At 48.6% G+C, this 26679-nt stretch overlaps 1 protein-coding gene across 1 annotated transcript in view; it reads right to left on the bottom strand.

Moving 5' to 3' along the window:
- Nucleotides 1–25305, bottom strand: part of Apcdd1l (adenomatosis polyposis coli down-regulated 1-like) — a gene marked incomplete in the record, with an annotated part of 44789 nt that extends 19484 nt beyond the window's left edge. Inside the window, 1 exon segment of the mRNA XM_013518260.1 lies at nucleotides 24210–25305. Within this exon segment, the coding sequence (XP_013373714.1) occupies nucleotides 24210–24258 (49 nt within the window).
- Nucleotides 25306–26679: the final 1374 nt, after the last annotated feature.

Here is a 26679-nt window from a genome sequence, read left to right as displayed (position 1 = left end):
AGCCTTTTGTAGAGAGGAGCATGAGCCCCCAAAGACCCCTTGCAGCCTGTGCTTAGCATTTCCTGCTAAGGGAAAAGGAAGTCTACCACTCAAGGAACACGAAAGCTTTGGGGGACTTGGGGAGACTAGATCCGGCCCACCAAGCCGGATTTTTCTGTTTATTTGTTTAGGAATGTTCCAGAACAAACACCCTTCACTTCAGAATTCTCCCTGGGTCCCATGGTAATGCTAATTACTCTTGCTCTGGCTGGGGCTTCCACCCAGATGAAAACAAGAAAATTCCAGCCAAAGCCCAGCTGTTTCCCAATAGTCAAAGCATCAGGGTGATTGATGGGAGTCTTTCCCTCTTTGCCCAGATGTTCTGGTGTCTTGGAGACAAAGTTTGTTAGCTCGACTCTGCATCTGTGTCCCCAGGGCGGTGCACGTGTCCTTAGACATCCCCGATCTACGCTGAACTGGGTCCACGCGCCCCACCGACTTGTGCCGTCGGCCTTGCGGAGCAGGGGAGGGGAGGCAGGCGGAGCTCCTGCTGTGGCTCTCAGCCCCTGGGTCTTGGGGAGCCCTTGGGCACCTGCACCTGAGGTGTGGAAGAAGTCACTGTTTGTTAAACACAATCTACCTCCGGAAGTCTCCTGTTGGATGGAATCTTTATTGGCTCTCTTGGCAGCAGACTGAAGCTTTCATTGTTCTGAAGAACAGGAATTTGGCCAGATAATCACAAGGTTTTGACACATCTTCTAAGAAAGAAGACGTCTATGTGGGTGTTGGTCAAGACTTCCCACAGAGCCTAGAAAAGGCTGCCATCCTCGTTGGCGCCTTGAGAAGCTTAGCTCTTCCCGAGGTCTTGGGAAACAGATGTCCACCAGGTCTTCCCTAGGGGCCAAGAGCCTTCTTGTCTACAAAGAGTGAGAAGACATCGATGGAGCCTGGAGGTCCCCATGAGGCGTCTTGGGTTCTGAGAACTCCCAGAGACTTCAGGGGTGACCCGGAGCCACCCCGGCGATGGGGGAAGCGCACCACTTGCAGGGCTGTTCTGGGGAGTCTCCACAAGGGGGCCCTCTTGAGCTTTGGTTGGGGCGGTTGGGAGCTGGGGTGAAACCCGGCACGCCTCCTCCGGCATCGGCCTCCAGCCCGGGCCACCGGCCTCGCTCACTCCACCCAATCTTGGGGAAGACGGAGCCCCTGGAAGGCCAGCTGTGGAGCCCACGCGTCCCTCCACGTGGAGAACCTTCGATTCTACTCGTGCACAAGACACCCTTGGACACGATCGGCAGGGGTGAAGGGGTAGCAGCCCAGCCTCGCCTCCTTCGGAGCTGTTTGCAGCTCGGAACAGAAACGCCAATTGGAACCCAACAAGTGCGTCTGGGAAGCGTTACAAACAGGCAGCGAAACATCCCCGCGCCCGGGCCCTTCCCCAAAGACGTGCGTGGGGGAACGCCGAGCCGGCCTCCAGAGGAAGAGCGCAGATTTTTAAATGCAAGAAAATTATTGTAATTTAGCAAATCAATTTTTCTTACATCGCGTTGAGATTAAGTTCGTGGTCTCGATCTCACATTCAAAATAAAGAATTTCCCTAGAGTGCAATTTTGTGGGAAAACCGACATCATGTTTCAGAAAACCCATTTTGTTAGGAGTTACCAGATTTTATTGGAAGAGAAATGGTAATATTTAATTATGACATTATTTTACCGTCTAGAAAGTGAATGTGCTTTCTGAGTTTCAGGAGGGAGGCTGGCTGTAAGTCCGAACCCTATTTTTAAATTACCATACAAATAGAATCCCAAAGACGCAAATATTGGCTGAAGTGTCGCAGACAAGGTACAAGAAAATGTGTTGGCTTCCTAAATGTTAAATAAACTGGCTCGGCACCCCTGCCTTCGCTGGGGACCCCGGAGCAGCGGTGCTGTGGTCCTGGGGAGAGAGTACAGGCCTGGGCCAGCTCGGGCCGTCACTTTTTGGGTGACCACGGTGGATTCGGCATTAGTCACTGGGGTAGCCTGACTACCCTCGCAGCGACGAGGCACACATTTCGAGGAGGAGCTGAAGCTTACCCCGCCCAGGTTTAGGCGTCAGCTCCGTCATAAGGAGCCTGAGGGCTGGGTGTGGTCGCTGGCCCACTCCTCCAGCCTAGGAAACACAGGCTCAAAGGAAGAGTTGACAGTAGGCTCCAACCGAAGCCAGGCTCGCCCCCTTTGCCCTTCTGGTTCCTGGTCTTTACTCCACGTTTGTTGAGCACCTACTCTGTGCCTGGCCATGGGTTGCAAAAATGCGTCTTCTTGTGATCTGGTTCTGCATGGAACCCTGGAGCTTTTGGCGGAGCTGGTCCCTGCTGCCAGGCAGGCCGGAGCAGGGGGGCCGGGAGGGGCCTCGTTGCCTGCCGCCTGCTCCTTGAGGCTCTCGCAAGAAAGGAAGTGGCTCGACAGATGGAGCTGAGTGTAATGGGTACTCGGGCAGAGCTGCGAAGGTGGCGGAGAGGTGTGAAGCGCAGAGAGCTCCAGGAGGATGTAATTAGTCCCTGGGCTCACGGCGGCCTGGGGAGTCAGCAGAGGACAGAGACAGAGGACGGGGGTGGCCGGGGCAGGGGTGCCGATGTGTGCCCCAGGCAGAAGGGCCGGGGACGAAGCCCGGTGTGTGTGCTCTGCCACGGTGTGGTCCAAAGGGCCTGCGCCTCCTACGGGGTGGGTGGGGGTGGTCATTTTATATTTGATTCCATTCCGTAACTGCACACAGCGCCGGGAAGGGTGTTAGGATGCGGGATATAGATAAGCCGTGGAGGGACAGATTCTTTCCAACAGGAGTTAAGTGAAAATGAGACAGCTGATCTGAGGCGAGATGTTGACTCGGCCACAGGACAGAGCTATCAGAGGTGACCCAACTGCTGCAGGGGACACAGCGACAGGCCGCTGGGGGCCAAGGCTCTGAGCCCGGATGTTTGTGCTGAGAGCGACGTGGTGAATGTTTCTGGTGTCTGGGGCAGGAGGGCTTGGGAGGCCTGTGGGACACTTCAGGTCCTGGACACAAAGGCCGTGGCCACGGGGGTGAGCAGGGGCAGCAGAGGAGACGGCAGAGCCATTCTGTGGGGTGGTGTGGGGTCCAGGCTCTTGGTGTGGAGATAAGGAATGGGGGTGCCACTCCTCAGATGGAGACCTGTGGGGGAATTCTGTGCGGGGGTGTGTGTTATTTGACATGGGTGGGTATGGGCTGGGGCAAGGGCCCTTCCACAGTGCGCTCAGGCGAGGGCAGTGTCCCCCCCAGAAAGGAAGGTGAGGAAGGTGAGGGAGCCTCAGAGAGGTGCAGAAGGGCAGAGGCATGTGGTTTTACACGCAGGGTTTTGCAGATGAAATATGGGGCACCTGGTTAAATCTGACTCCCGGCTACACAACGAAAAGTTTCTTTTAGTATCTGTGCACCCCAAACATTGCAGGGATGATGGTAGAAATTTGCCTGTGGGCAGAGAAGAGAGGCCATGCCAGAGGAATGTGTGAGAGAGAATTATAGAAGTTCCAAGGCAAAATAAATAGATAAATAAATAAAATCAGAAAATATAGAGAAGCACGCAGCTGGTTTCGGAGCTCACCCATGACCACCTGCCCCAGTGCAAATAGCCGTGCACCCGTTCCTGCATGTTCCCTCTTAGAGTCTACAGCCGAGGAAGGATCGCAGCTCCACTGTATAGGAACTGGGGTCCCCAGAGTGCCCAGCCCTTGGAAGACATTATATGTTATTGAATGAATGAATAAATCTTCCCAGGCTTTTCTTCATTTTATACACGTGTAATGCATTTCCTCAATAAATTTTTTTATAAAAGTGGGGTTATCCTGTACATATTACTTGAAATCCCTTGTTTTGACTTAATAATAGATTTTCAAGGTCTTTGCAGAGGTTGATTTTTTTTTAAAGACTAGAGGGACTAATGCATATTTGCGGTCTGCGGGGGAAGAACTAGAGTTGATGTGGAGGTAGAATGGGAATGTAATAACCAAGGAAGCAGGTGCCCTGATCAATGGAAGTCCAATAAAAACGGGCGAAATTCTTCAAATAAAAGCAATTGTGGCTTGCAGTGGAATTTTCAAAATGTATAAACAAGGTGTAAAATGAAAAGTGCAAGTTGCATTCTACCCCGAAGCCCTGGTTGCTTCCTGCAAAGCGAAATTACTTTAACAGTTTCTTGTTTATCCTCCAAGAAAATGGTTTCATGCTGATCTCTGCGTAGAAATGTATATATTTTTATTTGGCTATTAAAATATTTTTATGGATACAATCTTTCTATACACATTGTTCTGCATTTTGCTTTTTACACTTAAATTATCAGGTATATTTTTCCATTTTAGACTTAGCTTTTTGTGGGGAAGACAAAATAGCATTCCATCATACAGATGAATCTTGATTTAGCTAACCGATTCTTTGTTGATGGGTATTAGGTTCTGGTCTTTTTCTTTTATCTTTTCCTCTTTTTTCCTATCGTCAAAAACAATGATACATTGGACCTTCATTTAAATATATCCCAGTGTAAATCTTATGTGTCCAATGGAGAATTTCCTAACAGAGAAATTGTGCATGCATTTAACATGCTGATAGATTTGGTCAAAACATCCTCCACAAATGCTGTTTCCATTTGTCCCTCATAATGGTGGATGACAGTACCTGTGTCCTTGCACCTTTGACCACGTTGATGTTATCGAATATAAGCAGCAATATTTTCATTTTTGTAAGTCTAACAGTTGAATGCTAGCAGTTGCAGATTGATGAAAGTTCATGGTTAATCACACATTTTTTGTGCCCATAAAAAAACAAGGGCATAAGTGAATTAGTAGCAACTTTCCCACCTTGCATGTATACCCTCTTTATCTTTAGAACCATCACTCTGACTAAGGCCACTGTCATTTCTTAGCTGAAGGACTGACTGTGTCCTCTTGCTACCTCCCCAGCATTCACCCTGTAGTTTACCCTCCATAGAGCAGCAAGTGTGATCTTTAAGAAACTTAAATGAGCGTTCTGCTTCTGTGGCACAGCTATCTGACTATTTAGAGGGACCTCCACAATAAACAACCAGACTCAACACAGGTGAAACTGTTTCGTAAAGCAAGGAAGTCTCTGAGCTCCCTGGGAGCCCAAAGGTGCTGCAGTAGGGCCTAAGGAAGCCAGCGGAGGGAGACGTCAGTGTCAGCTGGGCCTGTGGCAGGAGGCATAGCTTAGGTTGTAGGTGCCTGCCAGTTCTTGGGAGAAGTGATTGTAACTTTTCTTTTGAGGAATTTTCTTTTGAGAAAGCATCTCAGACTCCCTGATATCCACAGATTAAGATCAAGCAAATATGGGTTCCCAATCAAAGATCACTGAATACACAAGTAAATAACCCATTACTATAGAGTAAGAGCAGAAACAAAAGCGTTTATAACTCAAAGCATAGATTATTGGAATTATCTATATATAATAAATGCATGAAATGTTTAATGAAATAAAATATGAAAGTTAAAAAATGAGCAAACATCATGAACCTAAAAATGACCAAGCAGGTTTGAAAATAATCAAATAGAACTCTAAGTAAATAAAAATCTAATAGTTGGCATAAAACCAGACTGGCTGAATCATGGAGCAGATTAGAGTAGCTGAAAAAGAGATCAGTGAACTGGAAGACAGATGAAAAGAAATTAGTCCAAATTCAAAAAAGGAGAAGGGGCTGAAAATTAAGAAAAAGGGGTTAAAAGACATAGGAACTATAATGAGAAAGACTAATCAGTGTCTCCTAGAAGGAAAAAAAAGAAAGGGTAGGTGAGAAGCAGGAGGTAAAAAAAACTGTCTTATAATTTCCCAGAAGCAATAAAAGACATGAAACCACTGTTCTCAGTAGCACAGTGAGTGCTGAGTAGAATTAATAAAGAGAAATCAGCACTTGAGTCTTCAGAACATCAAAGGGAAAAGGAAAACAGCCACTGAGAGAATATTCCAAGACAAGTGCAGAACAAAGAGAGTTTTTAGATAAGTAGCACTATGAGGGTTTACTTTTTTTGTTTGTTTGTTTGTTTTTTTTTTTGGTTTTTCTCTGGTACCGGGAACCGAACTCACGACCTTGCGCTTGCCAGGCAGGCGCTTTTGCCGCTGAGCTAAATTCCCAGCCCCGAGTGTTTACTTTTCTATTAAATGATCCTTCTAAACAAGGGAATTTATGAAGAAGGAAATTGTACTGGAAAGAAAGTTGGATTTTAAACATAGAATAATGAGAAAAACAAAACAAAACCCAAAATGTTGTACGTCTAAGAAAAAAAGGTAAAATAATAATTTCTAATTTCATGGGGGTGAAAAGAGAAAAAGAAATGACAGAACTGAAATACTAGACAATGGGAACACATAATTTGGGAGGAGAGTGATTAGGTTAATGTTCTAAATTCCTTGCATCAATCAGCAAAAGGGCTCAGATACTATAGTTTCAGAGGTAGCTACTAAGACAAGGGAAGTATTGTCTCCCTGTCAAATCAAAAGAAGGGGAAAAGACAGTCATAGCGATGAGCACAACTGAACGAATCCCTCAAATATGAAAAAAGGCAAGAAAGGAGGAAAAAGAAAACAACATACAATTTGTAGAAGATAAAAAGTTAATTAAAACATAATAATCTGAAACTGGACATGGTGGCACATGCCTATAATCCCAGAACTGAGGGGCGTGAAGACAGGAGGATCACAAGTTTGAGTTGCACCCAAGCAACTTGGTGAGACCCTGGCTCAAAAATAAAAAGTGAATAAAGCACCGTGGGTGCAGCTTGGTGGTGGAGTGCCGCTTGGTTTGATTCTTACCCATGCACCCCGCCCCAAATATGAACAAATGCAAATGGTTTTACTTATAATAAAGGATGGATCTATCCTCCTCCTGTGTTATTTACAACAGACACAAGAAAAATGAGAACCCAGGAAGATGGAAGGCAAAGGAATGGAAAAATGTAATAAATAGAAAATGGTTACATTAATAGCAGATGAAGTAGTATACACAATAAAAAATATTATTAGGGATGTAGGTCAGCACTTCATAAAAAGGTCTAATCTGCCAGCAAGACCTAACCACAAAATGGCACCAAAGTACACAAAACAAAGATTATTAAAGATACGAGGAGATAGTGACAAATCCACTATCATAAGGAGGCAGTTTAACCCAACTCTTTTTTTTTTAAGCTAGGGATTGAACCCAGGGTTTCCTGCATGCTAGGTAAACACTCTACCATGGAGCTGTGCCTCCTGTCCTGAACTTATTTATATATCGAGTAGATGAAAGAGTAGTAATAATGCAAAGATTTAAAAATATAGTGAGCTAGGCGTGTTGGTGTACACCGGTAATCCCAGCACTTGGGAGGCTGAGGCAGGAGGATTGTTGTGAGTTCGAGGCCAACCTGGGCTACAAAGTGAGTTTAAGTCCAGCATGAACTGCACAGGGAGACCCTGTCTCAAAAAGACAAAAAAATGAAATAAAATAAATACAAAGAATTTAATTCATTATACAGTAAAATCTTGGAGTATGAGTAACCCGTTCTGTAAGGGTTCTGTAAGATGAGCAAACATTTCTAACACATTTTCACTCAATAAATGAGCAATGTCTTGCAGTACAAGTAGTACACAATGCCAAACTTCACATGATCACAACTGAGCCGGCGGTCCCCACGCTTTCTGTGGGATTGACTATGTGTGACTATCGCCCACAGCATGAGCTTTGGAGGAGATCTTGTCTGCAGAGGGGGAGGAAAAAAGGTGGAGGAATCCCTCACTTCAAACTGGACTAGAGAAGTGTAAAACCTGGGAAACAGTGCAAAATTTTGTAGAAAAGCAAACGATGAATGTGTCTAATGACAATGCAATGTGACATTTCCACGAAATCCTCAGAAAGAGGCAGAAGCAAGGGTCAGTGGATATGTTCCTTGTTAAAGTCCCATGAAAACAAAACAGTTCCAATGAGCCAATAGGGCCTGTTGTTTCTTTGTTATTTTGTATTATATGCAGCATTGTAACCAGTGTTGTATGAATATTTTTGGGTTGTGGAATTAATTGTCTGAGGTTCCATTATTTCTTATGGGGAAATTTGCTTTGATATACAAGTGCTTTGGATTATAAACCTGTTTCCAGAACAAATTATGCTTGCAAACCAAGGTTTTACTATATATATATTTTTTTTTCATGTGCATTTCCTAAGTAGACAGACACCCACACACATATTATCATGTCTAACAATTAGAAGATGCACATTCCTTTCAAACATTTGAAAACACGCCTCATTTATAAAAACTGATCCCATAAAAGGCTGTAAAGTAAGTCTCAATGCATTCAAAGAACTGATATACAAGCCACAATTCTGACCGCAGTCAACAAAATCAAAAGCCAGTAATAATGACACTTTAAAATTTTCCATGTGTTTGGAAATTTTAAAAATTTCTAAAACACTCAGAGATGAATGAAGAAATAAGAATTTTAAAAATTGCAGCTATTAGAACTAAGCAGAAAGTGCAATAGTACACATCAAAACCTATGAAGTGCAGGGAAAATAATACTTTGAGTTAGACCTACAGGCTTCTATGTTTATATTTAAAAGAGGAAATTTTGACAATTATCTAGTTTAAGAGGTTAGGAAAAAAACTAGAGCGAGTCCAAACAAAATAGAACAAAAGATAATAAGGAAAAACAGATATTAATAAAACAAAAAAGCTCTGAAGAGAGAATGAAAAAGGTCAAGTTGGTTCTCTGACAACCCCGTAATAAATTAGATCAACCTCTGGTGACACTGCTCAAAAAAGCGGGTGGGGGAGAGGATAAGAGAAGAGATGCAAATTAATAAATGAATGAAATGGAACAAAACTACAGATCTACCCAAATTTAAAAGAAGTTTATGATCAATATCTTTGTTTCTATCCTAAATAGTTCTATGCTGTTAAAGACATTGAATATTAATTTAAAATATGTTTCTCCCCCAAAATCACAAGACAAAACAAAATCCCTCCAGACCCCCAAAATCTCAGGTCAATGGATTTTTATAGATGAGCTCCTACCAAACTTGAAGGAACCAGAACCATCCAATTGTACATAGATTCTTCCAGAGAATAGAAAAGGTAAGTCATCTCCAACTTGGGCTGAGTTCTTATTATCAAGATCTAGGTTTTGAGGAGCCTGAAATGTATTCAATCTGGGGAGCCTGGTCAAGAAAGAATGCAGACTTATTATTTCAGTGCTCAGGATTGAACTCAGGATATTCATCAAGCTAGGTGAGCGTTCTGCCTTGAGCTGCATTCCCAGACTAAAATATTTATACATACAATATATTTATACATGTTTTTGTGTGCTGGGGGTGGAACCCAGGGCCTCCCGCATGCTAGGCAAGTGCTCTACCATCGAGCTATATTCCCAGCCCCTGCACCTGTGTTTTGTGATTTATAAGTTAGATATTTTTTTCCAGATCCACAACTCATTATTATAATGCCATAATTTGTTTAGAATTGTTACCAGATTTTGGAAAGCCTCTCTGAGTTTCTTTCACCTATGAGCTATGAGGTTTGCAACCGATCTGCATAGACTGCTTCTGGGTCTGTGTATTCCTGCCCTGCCCCGCTCCACCGAGACTGGAGCGAGAGGAGGACATACACGTAGGCACCTTTATGGTGGGGCAGAAGAAAAAACAAGCAGACACAAAAGTGAAAGCACAAGAGGAGCAGGAAGAGTCTTAAGTGGTTCATGTTAAAACATGTTAGGTTTTCAATGTTTCCAAAAACCTATATTCACATGAATGTGTTGCCCCGCTGCTGGCTTCGGAAAGGGCCCTTGCAAGAGACCCTCAAGGGGTTTGAAGACAGCGTGAGGAGGATAACTCAGGATGGTGTGAGACAGAATTCTCATTTATGGACATGGCTACCAAAGTCCTAGATAAAATATAAGCACATGGACTACATTAGTCAGGGACAAAGACAGTACGTTATGTCCTTGTTAGGTCCATCCCATAATGCGAGAATGGTTAACATCAGAAAAACCTGTAAGTGCCACTCATCACATTCACAGATTAAAATACCCATTCAGAGATGCAGGAAAAGCATTTAATAAAATTCCACACCCATTCTCTATCCAAAGCCATTATCAAAAGAGAAATAGTTTGATATGTCCTTATGTTGATTAAGGGCATTATCGAAAAGCCCTACACTAAATGATATTTTTTTTAATGCTGAAATGCTGAACTTTTGAAATAAGGAACAAGACAAGGCTGCTATCATCACAGTGAATGCCAATTAATTTCAACATTTTACTCAATGTGTGGCAGGAAAGTGAGAAAAATAAGAGGTAAAAGGGTTAGAAAAGAAATAAAATTATGACTATTTGTAGATGATACGATTGTCCATGTAAAAACTCAGGATGTACAGACAGATTATTAGAAATAATAGGAGTGTTTAGCAAGATGGCCGGATGAAAGAAATCAATGGGCGAAAATCAATTGTCCCAAACAGCAACAAATAGCTGGGAGCGAGGTGCCATTTACAACAGAAGTACAAGATACCATGGAAGAGATTTCATAAAAATATGCAAGACGTACTGCGAGGGGATTGTAACAAACTACCAGAACATATTAAAGGAGATATAAGTAAATGGAGGGAGGTAAGTTCATGGACAGGATAAATCAAGGGATGGATGTTTTCTCCAAACTAATCAAGTAGGGTGGGTTGCAGTCGAGATCCCAATAGGTCATCTTGTGTATCTATTTAATTTGGATCTTGACAATTATGTTAAGTGTAAAAGGTAAAGCACTATGAAGCTCTGGGAGAAAACACAGACTATGTCCTCAGAATAGCCATGGATTTCTCTTTTAAAAAGTGCAAAAAGAGAACCAGTCTGAAAGACCAGCTAGTAAATATGGCCACATTAAAGTCAGGAATTTCCGCTGCTCACAGGGGACCATAAAGAAGGTGAAAAGCCGCAAACTAGGAGAAGAGATCACGCACATGTGGGCAGCCGAGGAGTAAGTGATGCACAGTCGTGGAGAAAAGTCCTCCGAATCTCAAGGAAAGGGAACATGCACAGTGGAAAATAGGTGCAAGGCATGGACTGGAATTTCACAAGAGGAGGAATAAGGACGCATAGAGACGTCTGCAGTCTTAGGCCATGCACATTAAGCCATGATGAGGGGCCCGGGGAGCTAGCTCAGTGGCACAGCGCCTGCCTGGCAAGTGCAAAGTCCTGAGTTCAATTCCTGGTACTAAAAAAAAAAAAAAAAAAAAAAAAAAAGCCACTATGAGGTCACATTTTGTGCTCATTGGATAAACATAATTTACCAATTCCAAAAATAGCAAGCACAGGTGAGGGGCAGCAGGGACTGCTGCTGGGGGCACGAACCAGGGTAACTACTGTGGAGAACAGTTTTTATAAATGAACTTCCTAGAAATCTGTGGCATGAGGCCAGTGGTTTACAAACATTTTCTGTGACTCACGGTCAGAAACAGTCACCACCTGGAATGTACTGGTGTGCACACTCACACGCACACACGCGCACTGTGCAAGCAGGCCCAGGCGCACACACACGGGATGGAGGAGGAAGTTTCAGGAGAATACTGGGTCTCGCTGGGAGCATCGACTCTCAAGAGTTCTCTTCCATTTACGAAAAGAACAAAATGTCACTCGGGCCCCGGTAATGGGATTTCATGACTCATTAGCAGATCACGACTCAGATTTTGGAGGCTTAGGCATGGGTACCTGGTAACAAGTACAAGAAGGCTCCTCACAGCTTGTTGATAATACCAAAAAGCAGGACACAAGAGGCATGTCCGTAGACAGAGAAACAAAACTCAGCCGGCAGCATCTTCACACCTTGGAATATTATCCAGCAGCGAACAGTGGAGGAGCTGCAGCGAGCCCTGAGCGCTGACTCACATCTGAGACACATAATATCCGGTGACAAATCAAGCCCGGAACAAGCAGTGCGGGAAGCTGTAACTGTTAGAGATCTCATTATGTCGGGCGGACGCACACCTGGGAGAACAGCCAGGCAAGGCAGAACATGCAATTTAAGGAGCTGTGCTTGTGCGTAGTGTCTCAGGCCTTGGTGTGAGAGGCAGACTTGAGATGTTCTTTTGTTACATTTCAAAGTCGACTTTCTTGTAATTATCAAATATTACGTAATAGGAAGGTACACTGGATCAAGGCCCTTCCCCTCCTAAGCCGTGTTCTTCCTGCCCCCTGCCCACCTCTGAATGGCTGGTGTTTTGCCCAGGCCTTGGTCACAAATGCTGTCTGGGGCCTTCGGGCTTTTCCTCCTCCCCGGCAGTCAGCCCTTCAGTGACAACGTGCCCGTGGTCTTGTCCCGAGGTGGGTCCTCTGGCGCTCCCTGGAGCCTGCTGTCACTCCTCTGCCTTGCAGAGGCCGTGGGGGTCTGGTCAGTGCCTTCCCAGCTCTGGGCAGTATGTGCAGGCTCCCTCTAGCTGGGCTGAGCACGGCACCTGGTCTGCCTGGGCTGGCATCCGCCCCCAGCTCTGAGGTCTGGGCTCGTGTGACCTCAGCCCTCACCCCACACCTCCATGGCCGGCTCCTCATCCATAGCCCTGGCTCACTTCACCCCGCCCCAGGACTGGGTGTGGCCGCCAAGTGACAGAGCGGCAGACTGCGGCAGGGTCCCACCTACCGACAGGGGCTGAAGCAACACCTGCTTTTAGGATTATTTTTATGAGCACAGGAGGCAAGGGGGTGTCTCTCTGGCGTCCCAGTTCTCTAGGGTGAATGAGTGTAGGTTGGTGTTCTGAATCCTGAAAGGGACTTTTAGTGGACATAATTACTGCTTTTATGTCACAGGAGCCTGCGCCAAGCCTGGGGTGGTGGGAGAGACCCAGAGAGGCTCCTTGGCGTGGCTATGGCGAGCTCGAGTCCAGCCCTGGGCCCCAGGTGCCCGGTTGTGTGCGGTGGGTGTGGTAGGGACACATACCCTCATTTCCCACATGCTGGAGCAGCCCCCAGGCTGGGCACAGGAGTGTGGCTCACACAGATCCTCAACACCCGCCCTGGGGTCTAGGGGAGGCAGATTGTTCAGGTTATCTCATGGACGAGAGGGACAAATACAGCCATGGTTCCCGCAGGTGAGACGCAAGGCTACCTGGGGATGGGTGCATGGGGAAGTGGCACAGGCAGAGGGATGGGGTGCTGAGCTGGGTCCCGTGGGCTGAGGCTTTTGAGGACCTGGGAAGCGCTGGGGAGCAAGGGGCACACGGACCAGGAAGCCTGCTGGGCAGCGCCGGCCCTGCGCCTGGGTATGTGGGGGCAGTTTGGACTTTATTTGGGGTCACTAGAGACCTCCAGCGGATGGGCAGTGGAGAGCAGGGTGCAGGGGCAGGGGGATCCCCAGAAGCTACTTGGGGTCCGCGAGGCTAGTGAGGGCAGGAGAGGAGGAAGGCTCCAGGGGAGCTCAGAGCCCTGGGCAGATGGGTGGCTTAGCCGACATGAATGTTTTCTCTCACGGTTCTGGAGCTCAGAAGTCTGAGGCAGCGGTGTGGGCTCGGCTGGCTCCTTTGGACAGCCCTGGGTCGCAGGCCTTTCTGTGGCCTGTAGGAGGCTACCGCACACCCAAGTCTGTGCCACATGCGCCCTTTCGACGAGGGTGCACCCTGAGGACCTCATTTTAAGGTGAGCACTTCTATAAAGACTCTGCCTCCAAACAAGGTCACATTTTGAGGTCCTGGGGTGACAATTTCACCATGTGACGGTGAACATGGAGCTACACAGTTCAGCCTGTAACACCTAGCCAAGAGCACCCTGGTGGGAGGCAGGGCTCTAGGGAGTCTCTCTCTCCCTCTTTTATTATTATTATTATTTTTTTAATACTGGGGATTGAACCCAGTACACCGAGCTACATCCCCAGCTTCTCTTTTCAGTTTTTCAGACAGCGTCGCCTAAGTCACTACATTGTCTGGGCTAGGCTCGAACTCGCTATCCTCCTGCCTTTGGCTCTCAGAGGACAAGTCACGCGCTGGGCATCTGCTTAACAATGCATTGTGCGTACTACAGTGGTCCCATAAGATTACATTTAGTGAAGTCGCAGCTGTCTTGGCTCGTATAAGTGCACTCTGTGATGCTTGTACAACGACAAAATTGCCTCAGAATGCGTCTCTGTTATTAAGCAACAATTCCTGTATTAAAAAAAATAATCCAGCGCAGGGAAGCAGGGTACACTTTTAGGGCCTCCTCCCCAATCATTCTTCTTCCCTTCTCATCAGCAACCACTCGTGATGGTTTCTGTATATCCTAGACCTTGTTGTTGTTATTTTCTTCTGGAGGAATATACATAAATACATGCGTTGGGAGGGTGTCTGTGAGGCTGTTTTTAAAATAAAATTTAAATCCTTGTTATGGTGAGAAATCTAGCTAATGAAAATTATGTTTCAAAATAGATTGAGGCATTCTTGTGCGAAGTACGGTGTTCTGTGTCTCATTTGCAATGGAAAAGTCCCTTGTTTCAAAGAAAAAAATACATTATTAAGAGGCCTTACAATACCAACCGCATTTTCCAATTCAATAGCATACAAGGTCAGCCAAGCAAAGACAATGTAAACTCGCTTTAAAAGTGGCTTGTTCGGTGATGAAATTCATTCAGGGGGCAGCATTACAATGAGCGCCGTGGTGTGGGCTGGCTGTACCCTTGCTGAAATGTTAGCCTCCGAAATCAACCCCTTCGTTACCCGGAGACCTCCTAAAGGATGCATAACCATGGCATCAGAGGGCATATTTCCTGATTAACAAGGATATAATTTCTTGAAGAAGGAAAAAAGGGATTTTGCTAATATCTTTGGTTTTCCTGATTGGCCCTTTTACATCAAGAAATGCCATGTGTTGCTGGTCTGGGCAGAAGCGGATGTGGACAGGGATGGCCAGAAGAGCACGTGTAGGGCGTAGCAGGCCTGAAGGAGGAGGCTGGAGGGGGTCTGCCTGAATGGCCACCTGAGCTCTGTTCATCCTCCACCCCAGTAACCTTGGTGTCCATCCACATGTTACCTCCCTCGCCACAGAATGGGGTGCCCCCACCCAGCGCGGTAGCCCCTCATATTGTCTCCAGCCATGGCCCCTGTTCGTGGGTCCCTGTATCTCATAGCAACCTCCTTTCTTGGCGTTAGGCTCCATCAGTGTCCATCTGGGTGACCCATGGCCACCTTGGCTTCCAAGTCATCCAACTCTTCAGTTCACTCAGTTAATTAGACACAACTTTGGCTGCTATGACAGAGACCCCCAGTGACCACGGAGACCCAGTGGTCACTGCATCAAGAGACAAGTGCATGTCTTTTGTAGCAAAGAGGGGGCCAGTTCCATGGTTCTGCCCAGGCACCCTCTGTCCTGCGGCTCTGCCCCATCCTTGAGTGTGACCTTCATCCACACAGTCTAGCTGGGCACAGAGTGTGTCTGCATCTCTCCCAGGGGGAGGACAGCAGGGGCAGGAGTGTCCTCCAGTTAGCCATGTCATGGGCCACACTAGCTGCAAGGGAAGTGAGGCAGTGCTCTACCAGGTATGGATGGCTGCATCCCCATGTAAAGACAGGGCTTCTAGGCTGATGCGAGAGAAGGAAGCACGGGTCCTGGGAGACAGTGTCCCCACACTGCCCTGGGCGGACCACACCCATGGCGATGCTTGTCTCAGAAGGAATGTTCTGCTGCACTCACCCTTAACCCTCTGATTCCTCAGACTCTTCTGCTAGTCTTCTCATGGCCATGAGAAGGCTCTGAGACTTTGCTTCATAAAGACCAATCCGCTGACCTACTTTCCCCAAGGGCCACTGGAGAAAAGACCCCAGATGACTGGGGACCAGAATGGCCATGGGACACATTATGGCTCCTCCTAGTTGGCTTGGGTTTCCTTTAACTTGGTGTCCCTTCCAAACGTGGGCCCTACCTGCTCTTGCTCTGCGGGCGACACCCGCTTCTACACTCCGGCATGGGACCATGGAGCTCAGCGTTTAAAGACTTATATGAACTATAGCTGGTACCTAGGGAAAAACAAAACAAAGCAAAACAAAAACACAACTTCCAAAGTGTATTGCAGAGGCCTGAGACAAAATTTCTATCTCCTTAAATCCTAGTCCTTACTCCCCAAGCAAAAATTCTTATCAGATTCTTGAGCATCTTTCTCAAGAATGATCAATGTATATGTGAATGTAAATGTAAAGCCGTTTTTCTTCTTTGCTTTTCTTTGTTTATTTATTTCTTTTGGTAGTGGGAGTTGAACTCAGGACCTTATGCTTGCCAGGCAGGCACCTGAGCTATATCCCCGGCTTTGCCTGCATTTAATTTGTAGAGATGGTTTCCCACCAACCCAAAGTCACCTTGCTCCCGTGTCCTTTCTGCGGCTTCAGGGGTTCTAACATGCAGCTGCATCACAATAGATCCAGCCTGCCATGGTCATGATTCTGGGGTTTTGCTCCCCCACTCGCAGAAAGCTTGTCAGTGTCAGCCTGTGTGTCACACCCACCCCGCTCTGGGCCGGAACATCCCGATGGCTGCTTCTGCTCCCTATGCCATCCCCTGCTCTAGCCCTGCACCTCAGGCATATTTGAGAATGAAACTTCACTGGTACCTGGTTACATGCGTTCATTTCATCTTCTCAGCAGCGTTTTGTGATGGAGAAGGGTTCTGTCCTTGTTTTACCCACAGGGGAGCCAAGGCCCCTTATCTCCCACTCCTTAACCCTCAAGGCTTTCCTTATGTCCAAACTCTCACGTGGTCATCCCACGTCCTCCAGATAGCCTGTCCTTTCTCCTGACCCACTTCTGCATGGCCCGGGACATGTGTCCTTGGGAGGAATAGAGGCACCTGAAAGTCAAAGAGTTTCTTGTGGAATTTCCCACCTCTTTGTATGGGGCACATCCGTCTACCAGGCTGCCCACTCTGTCAGTGCCCCATCTGCCAGTCAAGAAGTGCGGGTAACGCTACCTCTTGTCAACTTTTTGACCTGCCTGCTTCTCACCAGTGCCCTTGCTCCTGCTCAGACCTGGCCTCAGATATCGCCATGGATCGAGGCAATGGTGCAGTGGCTTCTGAGAGGGTTTGCACTCTGCCGTTCACAGGACAGACAACACCCACTTTAAAGGTGCCCCTGGGAGCAATTTGGAGGCTGAGAACTAAATAGTCCCAGGCTTTTTTGAAGCCTCTTGGGTGCTCCTCCCCTGCTGCATCCATACAGGCAACCACAGGCTTGAATGTCGGGTAAACTGTTCCCTTGGCTGACTGTGGTTAATGATATAGTGTCTAATGCATATCTTTTTTTTTTTTTTTCCAGTACCGGGAATTGAACTCATGACCTTGCACTTGCCAGGCAGGCGCTGTGCCGCTGAGCTAAATCCCTAGCCCTAAGCATATCTTTAAAACACATTTCTATGTTTGTTTTTTTGAGGATCAAACTCAAAGGGTACTCTACCACTGAGCCAAATCTCTAGCCTTTTTAATTTAATTTTTTGAGACAAGGTCTTGCTGAATTGTCCAGGCTGGCCTTGAACTTATGATCCTCTTGCCCCAGCCTCCTGTGTAGCTGAGAGTATAGGTGTGCACCTCTGTGCTGGCTGTTTTTAAGGAGCTCTGTGATTGGCTGACCTGTGTTTGCCCCGAATTCAAATTGCTCAGAGGTAGGGCCTGGTGAGAGGTGGGTTATTGGGTTGTGACCTGGAAGGCTCTGTCTCCCTCCTCGGTTCCTCCTTTCTCTCTCTGCTTCCTGACGGCCATGATGCAAGCAGGCTTCTTCTGCCCAGGCCCGGCCGCCATGCTGTTTCTGTGTTTAAGCCTGCTGAACATGGATGGAAGCTTCTAGAACTGTGAGCCCAAATAAATCTTTCGTCCTTTAGGTTGCAGGTATCAGGTATTGTGTCTGAATGGCAGGAACATGACTAAGACTGACACCATCAGTCATTTTCTGGTGGACTGGTTTCCTAATTTGTCTGGCCAACAGTCCCCACCCCACAACTGGAATAAAGAGCCCACCAGGGCCGTGCCAGGGCCATTGGGTTCCTATCCTGTCCCTGGTGAATGGAAAGGTACCTGGGATGTGGGAGTCACCCATTGAGTGCTCACTGAAGAGCTGAAGGTGTGAATGAGGAGTGTTTTCCCCGCTGCAAGTGCGTTCATGTAAGCCCTCCTAAATTAGAATTTGGAGACACTAGAGAAAGAAATTTGCCTTTGTACTTAAGTGGATAAAAAAAAGAAAAGAATTTTCTAAGCAAATTACCTATGTAAACAGGGAGTCTGTTTCACCCGCTTATTAATAAAGTCCAGCTCTGGCCTTGCATACTCTCAGAACTGCTCCGGCAATAAACATGCAAATTCCAAGCGATTCCATGTGCTGGCTGAAGAAGCCTTAATGGGATTCTAGGGACCCGGGGACCTGACCTCTCTTCCCTGGGCCCCCGTCAGCAGTAATAATGAATATCCTGGATAGTAGTGGCCTTGGTTTTGCGTGGCATCTGGAACTATGACCTTTTTTCTTTTTCCTTTTGGAAAATCAGGCTGCCCCTGATCAGCACCAGAGGCGGAAATGCATATGTCTCTGAATTTTCCCACACCAGCATTTAGTCCCTGGGGGTTAGTGGCAAAATGCAGCTAGGCACTCAGTGCTGCAGGTTATTACGCTCTCTGAGATTTCAATGGCTGCCTAAAATTGACTCCCTGCGAGATGAAAATGCAAAGGCCTTGTAACACTGTAGAAGAAGCAACAAATCCCAACACTGGTAGCGGTAAAAGTCCAGCCACTCTCACTCACTGGCAAGTTGGTTTTCATTTCAGTAACTGCGGGTTGCTGTTAAGGAAATCCAAGCCCATCAGAATTTGGTTAAATCTGATGAGCCAAAAAGTAGAATTAAGTTTCCAGCTATCTAGAAACCACACCCAACCACCAAAAACACATGCTAAGACAACTCTAATTGTACTTTTCAAAGAGCAAGTAATTTCGTTTCACTGTGGTCACTTGTAATTCCAAACTAAATACACCCATGTCCTGCTCTGTATTTGTGCATACTTTCGGGAAAGAGTGGGGTTGGGTGTGAGCTATTGCTTTTCTTCCCTTTTGCTATATAATTTAATACTGAGGCCCGGTGAGGGCCGCTCAGCTTTAAAAAAAAATGCACACTGATCTCTAGGTGCAGCTAGCAGTGAGGGCTTAGGGCATGTCCACTATTCAGTGAACTTCTCAGAGAGCCTGGTCCCCAAATGGACATTATAGGAATATTGCTTAGATGCTTTGATTGCAAGCAACAGAAGCCAAGTATGATTCCCACAGGGTAAAAAAGGATTCCTTGGAATGGCATGGGTGCTCACTGTACCAATGACGTGCTTGGAATCCAGGGGGAGAGAACTATTTTATAGCTTTCCCTAGCCTGTGTAGGCATGAACGCATTTAATTTCTGGTCACTCTGTTCCACATTCAAGGTCCTGGAACAAGCAACTTGTTGGCTTAGCTGGAGACTCACATGCCAGGTACAGGTGAGGCATCTTGCTTGACAGGTCCCCAAGGACTAGAGATAATGAGGGAAATTTTTCTGTAGCTAAATAAAGGGGATTGAAGCCTAGGTAGGCAAAACAGTCACTTGTCCATTTGTCTCAGACAGAGCAGGACTTGGGATGGGTGGAGCCGGGATTCCACTCTAGTGGACAAAAGCTCCACTATTAATGGGATCAACAAGTGTCACAGTGTGTCTCACTGGCTTTGGTGAAGAAGCTCACCCTCTGTGGTTTTCTCTGTAGTGGGCAATAGGAGGCAACGGACTGCCTATGCTGAGAGACTGCTGGCACCTTAGGACCACCAGGAAACAGTGGCTTCTCGGCTTCTTGGGGCCAGAATTTCACAGGCTCTGGATGGCTACTGAGCGAGTGACAGCCAGCAAGGGTTCTGCCCTTCCAAGCAACCTAGCCCAGGAAGCAGCTACTTCCTCAGGTGTCAAAAGTTCATAATAGCAATGCCTGTGTCACAGATAGTTGAAGAAATAATATAATGTTCCTGCAGCCCTTAAGAAAAGTAGGTCCCCAGTGGATGGCAGATGTTGCTGATATTTGTTGGTTTCTTTATAAGAATTAAGAGGTTCAAGCCGAGCCCGGTGGTGCATGCATGTAATCCCAGCACTGGGAGGCTGAGGCAGGAAGGATTGCTGTGAGTTCGAGGCCAGCCTGGGCTACAAAGTGTGTTTAAAGCCAGTCTGAACTACATAGTGAGAACCTGTCTCAAAAAAGGACCAAAAAATCAAAACAAAACAAAAAACAAAAAAAAACTATCAAGGTGCTCTTGTAGGCGCACAGTATATCAGAGCAGGAAGAAAGCAAGGTGTCCATTAAAAAGATGGGCATTAAGTAACCCATCCAAGTTCAAGCTGAATGCAGTCTGCTGGGCATAGGACCCTTCTTTGGGCTCAGGGAGCATAGGGCAGGCTCTGTCTTTGCCATAACTGGACAGGGGTCACTGGGTGCTTGGTGTTAAGTATGACCACATATCATCCTGTTAATCCCTCAGGCACACTGAGACCACAGCGGTTGCCATTCCCAACTCAATGAGGAAACTTAGGCCCAGGGAGGCTGAATAGGCCCAGCAGGCCAATGGGAAGGTAACAGAACCAGGACGGGGCCAGCATCTATTTCCATGACGGCGGGCCCGAGCTCCCTGCAGCACACCAAGTGTATCAGATTCAGTCAAACCGCCTGAGTGTGCAGGCGGTTGTCCTGGTGGTCACAAGTTTTGCCCACTGGACCGCTGGTTTCCCCTCCTGCTGGGAGGTCTGACATTCTCTGGGACAAGTTTGCCCATGTGGCAGCTTCATTCGGGCCTCTCTGAGTACATCTTATTTCCTGGGTGTCAGTTTCCTAGATAGAGGTCTTTTGGAGACAATCAGAAAATCCAAAGGGGACAGAGGTTGGCTTTGCACAAACACTCCTGAAAGCCGTTCTCATTTAAGGAACAACCATACCCGGCTGCCAGCCTCGGCTCATAACAAGCCCCTGCACCAACTTCTGGATTTAGTTCTTTCCCCAGAGTCCCCCTAGCTCAGCTTAGTTGCCCTCAAGTTCAAACTGATTTTAATAGCCTCCCTTCCCCTCTGCATTGGGCTATTGATTTTCATTTTGCAGACTGATGCTGGCGGTGAACCACCATATCCTGGAAGTTTTAAAAGGGGCTCATTCTGGCTTAAAGCTTTCATTAGCACAATTAACTTCCAATACATTGCACAAATACTTCTTCATGAGTAGCTTCTAACTAGTTTGCCATCCAGATGGTTTTGAAATCAAGGAATCTGCTGTATTTGCCTTGAGCTGGTTATTTTGAGTTTAGAGATTATAGCCTCGGTCAGAAGATAAGTGAAACAGCTGGCCCGGATGATTCGCTTGGGACTTGCTAAGTGGTGAGACCAAGTTTCTATGGATCATTTTCTTTGTCTTAAATAATTAATATGGTGGCTGATCGCTAGTCACATTTGATTTTTCCAAAAAATGTGTTTTGTGTTAATTTTCTTCCCCATTTTTATTGCAAGGTTTGAAACAGAGCCCCACATCAAGACTAATTTATTATGGAACAACCTGTGATTTCGTCCTGGTTAATCTGCCTCTAAAAGATAACTTGACAGAGCCAAAATTAGAAAAAAAAATACACACACACACACACACACACACACACACAGGAAGAAGAAGCTGTGGTCTCCTATTTTCCTCCTGAAGCACAAATTGTTGAATAAGGAGATTTTTAAAAGCCAAAATTGCTGTGGTGGGAACCAAATCTGGCAGCAGAATAAATGGCCCAAGACACACCTGGCATTCCGGGACTGGATGAAGGCAGGTTCACGGCAGTGGGGAACTGCACGTACCCTGGCTTCACTCCTGTCATCCACTGCGAGGACATTGTCAGAAACAGGACATTGTCAAATACAGACAGAGCGAGAACAAATGGGAAAAATCAACGTCCAGATTAGAAACCACCTAGGTTGCGTTGTTTTTCTTGAGACCCCACTGTGCCCTTGATTTCCTGATTGTTCAGAACAAGAATAACAAAGTCCATCCAATTCAGTGATTCGGAGAAAAGATTCTTGTGAAAAGCGACCAGTTGAGGTTGATCTGTCCATACTAATGGTTCTCTGTTGGGGGTAATTGTGCCCAAAGGACATTTGGCAATGTCTAGAGACATTTTTGGTTCTTATGACCGGGAGGGGCCACTGGAATCTGGCTGGAAGAGGCCGTTGATGCAGTGAACAGCACGCTATGCCTACCCCCTACCCCTCAAAAAGAAGCTGGTTCCAAATATGAATTGTGTTGAGAAACCCTGGTGTGTGTGTGTGTGTGTGTGTGTGTGTACCCTCAATCTGAATTTCCTTGGCAGGGCAGCTAGCGTGTCATTCATTCTCCCCGAAGTTTCTGGAACGAAGTTCAGGCTGCCTTAGCTCAGGTACCCAGATTACACAAGCAGCAGAAGGATTAACCGGGTTCTCTTTCCTTTCACTTGCGATCTGGGGACATAGCCAGTGGGACAAAGGACTTTTGAGAAAAGCACCCAGTAGAAAAGGTGCCCAGCTTAGAACTGGCAGCTACGAAGGTGGCCAGGATGGAGTCATTGCCTCTCTGGCCTCTGCATCTAAGCTACCTGCTGGTGGGCTCCGGAGTGGATTCCCCATTCTCACCGGGCCCCTGGACATCTCTGGCGTCTGTCCTGTGACATCTGTGTGACTTGCCTGGCGAAAGGTCACCACCAAGTGAGGCAGCAGACTGCCCAAGAGCGAGCTCCGATGCTAAACTTCCAGCGATTTTTATTGGCATGACGAGAAGCTCAGGGCCTGCCAAAGACAACAGCCCTGCGTTGTGACCGAGACCGCAGGGTTTGGGGCTAATATGTCCTACTGCTCCGGACTGCCTCGGCGCCACCGGCGAGAAGAGCTCAGGGAGCTGGAGGAACAGAGACTGGCAGGGGCCTCCCAGTCCTCCCCACCTGGACCCCCAGCACCGAGTCTCTCGCAGTTGCCCCAACACCCCCTACGGGACCCTACTTTCTCGGAAGCTGGTGGGGCTGCTGAGCCTACTTTTGCCAAGATGGGGACCCTGTGGCAAGGGATAGCAGTGTGACCTCTCGCTGCCAGCCGAGCAGGCAAAGCAGCCCTTGATGAATGTACCTTTTGATTGGATGCATCTGCAACTCTTCAAACTGCAAGCGCAAGCTCCCTTGACCCTTCTTTAGGCCCCTTTCATCTTTTTCTCAAAACATCTTGCATAGACATTCGGCGCTGGGAAGAAAAGGCTGTGGTTGAAAAGCTCGTACCAGACCACACTTTGCTCTGTGCCTATGCGTGGGGGTGGCTGTGGCTGCGGGCAGCGAGTTCCACCGCAGGACCTCACAGCCGGTGACCTGGGCTGCCGTAAGCTGAATGTGCAATCAGTGCCAGGCGACACCAGGCAGCCAGCGCAGGGCTCCTCCCTCCTGCCTTCTGGTAATCTCACCAGCATGCTAGGAGCGTTAGAGCTTCTGTGAGCCCATTTGACAGGCAAAAAAGCTGAGACTGAGAGAGCTGATGGACACCCATACGGGTTGGTATGAAGCTCATCTCCACTTCTGAGGCAGACACTCTGACTCCAGGGCTGGAATTCTTAGCCCTTGGGTATGTGAAGGCGCTTGGGGTTGGCACACTTTGATGACTGTGATTATTACTGTCGTTTTTGGCAATGGTGACTGAGCCCCCATACTGGCATGGTGAAGTCAGCTGCCATTTGTAGCAAGTCCCGAGAACCACGGGGAGGCCATTGGCCCTGGAGAAGGCTCCGTTTCCTTTACCAGGGGTTCCTGGGCGCCCCCTGCCTCCCGCAGGCCTCCTGGGCACCAGCTAAAAGTAGCAGCGTTATTTTCCCCTCCCTTCTCCCCTAATTCTGCTGCAGGAAACAGCCCTAAGTACCCCCAGCTCTCAGATTCAGAGGGCAAGACCAACTCCCGCAGCCCGAGGGCAAGACCAACTCCCGCAGCCCCGGTCCTGGGCTCTTGCGATGCTGGGATACTCTGGCATCTTTTTGGAGGTGCCAGCACCCCGAGGTGCTGCAGTTCCAGGAGCTGCTCCCAGCACCTGGAGGTTAGGCCAGCCAGGTGAGGCTGGAGAAAGGCCCGAGGGCCACAGTGACCGGCCAGGTGCACGGGCCAGCAGTCAGTCCCCAAGGCCCCGCGGGGATCGTCGGACCCCGAGTTCCTTCCCTTCTCGACCTCAGGGGCGAGTCGGGCGGGCGAGGGTGGCACCTACCTCCCAGCAGCACCAGGACGCAAGCGAAGGGCAGCATGGCCGCGGGCATCCCGTCGGGGCGGCGCGGACCGCGGGCGGCGACGGCGCGGGCGGTCTGGGTCCCGCGAAGGAGTTTGGAGGTCCCGCGCCCCTCGGCGCTCACACGCGCTCACCTCCCGGGCCGCGGAGCTGGAAGTTGAGCCGCGCACTCATAGGTCCGAGCGCCAGAGGAGGTGGAGACCGCCCCGGGCGGGAGCTCGCAGGCAGCGCGCACCCCTCCTGCCGCGCAGACCCCCGCCGACGCCCCCGTGCCCTGGGCCCTAGCTCCCGCAAAGTCTTTTCAGTGGGCAGGAAGCCTTCCCCAAACTCTGGTCTCCGCTGAGCCAGCGCGGTGCCCACCTCGCGCCAAGGCGCGCCCCTGGCCAGGCTGATCCCTGGAAGGGCGAGGGCGTGGGGAAGGGAAGCTCCTTCGGCCCGGCCGGTCCCGGAACCCCTGAAGTTTCTATTCAGGCCTTCCAGATACTCTTGGAAAAGTCGCGTCAACTTGGAGCCTAGCAAGCACAGTAGTGCCGCGAAGGAGGCCAAGCCAGGGCGCCCCAAAGCCGGCAGCCGCTCTCTGTAATTAACTGTCCCCAGCTCTGCTGCGTCTAGGCTAAGTGTGCAGCCGCCGAGGGCGGGTTTCCTCCCCCCACCTCAACTCCTCCTCCTGCCACCACCCCGCAGTTCTCCTCTGGGTGAGTCAGCTTGGGGTGGCAGCTCAGAGGCAAGGCAGCTGCGAGGGGGAGGACAGCGGGATGCCTCCCAACTGGTCCCTGCAGATCCCAGCCTGGCGCCGGGCCTCCCCTTGGCATCCTGTTTGGCAGGGAAGCCGTGGAGAAAGGTGTGTGGGCACCTGGGGAGGAGAGCCATGGCAAGTCACTGGATTTATGAATGAAGACATAGAATCACTGGTGTGGGAAATGTACAAATGGCTCGTTCCTCCCAATGGAGAGGATCCGTGCGACTGGAGTGGGGACTGGGGGTGGCCAGGCCGGAGAGGTGCGCATCCCAAGGCCCATTCGCTTGTGCTGCGGTGAACTGGGAGAGGGAAAGGGAGAAGACGGGGAGAAAGGGAAAAGAGAAGAAGGGAGTGGGTAAGGAGTGGAGAAAGAGAAGACCGAGCTGAGAAGAGAGAACAAGAAAGAAACAGCAAGAAAGAGGGAGTGAAAGGCACAGAGGAAGAAAGGGAATGAAGAAGGAGACAGAGAGAGACAGAATAAAGGGAGGAGGAGAGAGCCCGGCTCCTTGGGGCAGGTTCGTGTCCAGGGTGCCTGTCTGGGCAGTCAGCCGGCCCCTCCAAGGGTTCCTGGCGCATTTCTCTGAGCTGCTTTCCCAGAGGGCCCCGGGAGCCCCACCTCTGCTTTGGATTTCTTACCCGGAACTTAGGTGAGGCTCCCGGGAGCCGCACAAGCCCACTGCCTCAACCCCAGGGACCCCCACTTGGGACCCCTGGCTGCCCCTGCTTTCCACCTTGCCAGTGGCACCAGAACACAGTGTGATCCTACAGAAATGGAAGTGTGAGGAAGATGACCCGTCTCCTTCCTGAAAATGACATTTTCTGCTGGTTTTTGTTGTTCATTACTGTACGCAGCGTGAGGCTCAAGGCGGCCTTGATGAGACCGAGCTCGCTGTGCGCCTTCCCCGGCAGGCAGACAGCGTGGAGGAGCCACACGCCAAGTTGGTATGCAAGGGACAACTGTTAGGGGCCAGAGGAGAGTTCCGCAGGGTGATTATTTGTAATTGCATAATTGTGATTATTTGTGGCAATTATGTGTCTTTAAATATGCGAAATTTATAATGACAGTTTTAAAATGACACGCTGTTCTGGTCATGGCGGTTGGAGACTGCCCCTCTGGGAGTGCTGCTTGTGGGCATTTCCAAGTCTCAGGTGAGGATCGGGGGTGAGGCGTTCATGGCTTGTTGCGGGGAGGGGGTGTTATGTTGATGTCCCAGGTGAGATTATAATTCAGTACTTTCAGAACTGACTGTGCTACTGTTACAGGTGGGAGGTTCCCCACAAAGTGTGGGGCACGTGTGCTGATGGTTGGGTGGTTCATTCATAAGTAAGAGGCATCGTGGATGCTTCCTGAGAACTTGGTGCTAGCCAGGTGCTGAGTCCTTTGTATCCAAGCAACCCAACAAGAAGTAGGAGTTAGTGCCAGCCCCGTGTGATGGAGTGGTGAAATATGTCCCAAGACCAGGGACTACTGCCCCAGGGCTGCACAGCTGGAAGCAAAAGAGCTCTGAGTCCCTGCTGGTCCTGTGATGCTGTGAGCCATGAGGGTTTCCATCCCATGGCACTGCTGGCTCCACTCCGCCTCTGAAGATCACCAGTGGAAATGCTCAGGCCACAACCACAGCCTCACTCGGCAGAGCTTGGGAGTGTCGGCAGCATAATTCCACGGCGCCTCCCAGTCTTAGCGAAGCCCCACGGCGCACAGAGCTCAGGGCG

The sequence above is a fragment of the Chinchilla lanigera genome, unplaced genomic scaffold, assembly GCF_000276665.1.
Source record: "Chinchilla lanigera isolate Chin_1 unplaced genomic scaffold, ChiLan1.0 scaffold00044, whole genome shotgun sequence".
In the NCBI taxonomy this organism is placed as follows: domain Eukaryota; kingdom Metazoa; phylum Chordata; class Mammalia; order Rodentia; family Chinchillidae; genus Chinchilla; species Chinchilla lanigera.
This window is presented reverse-complemented; position numbering and strand designations above follow the sequence as displayed.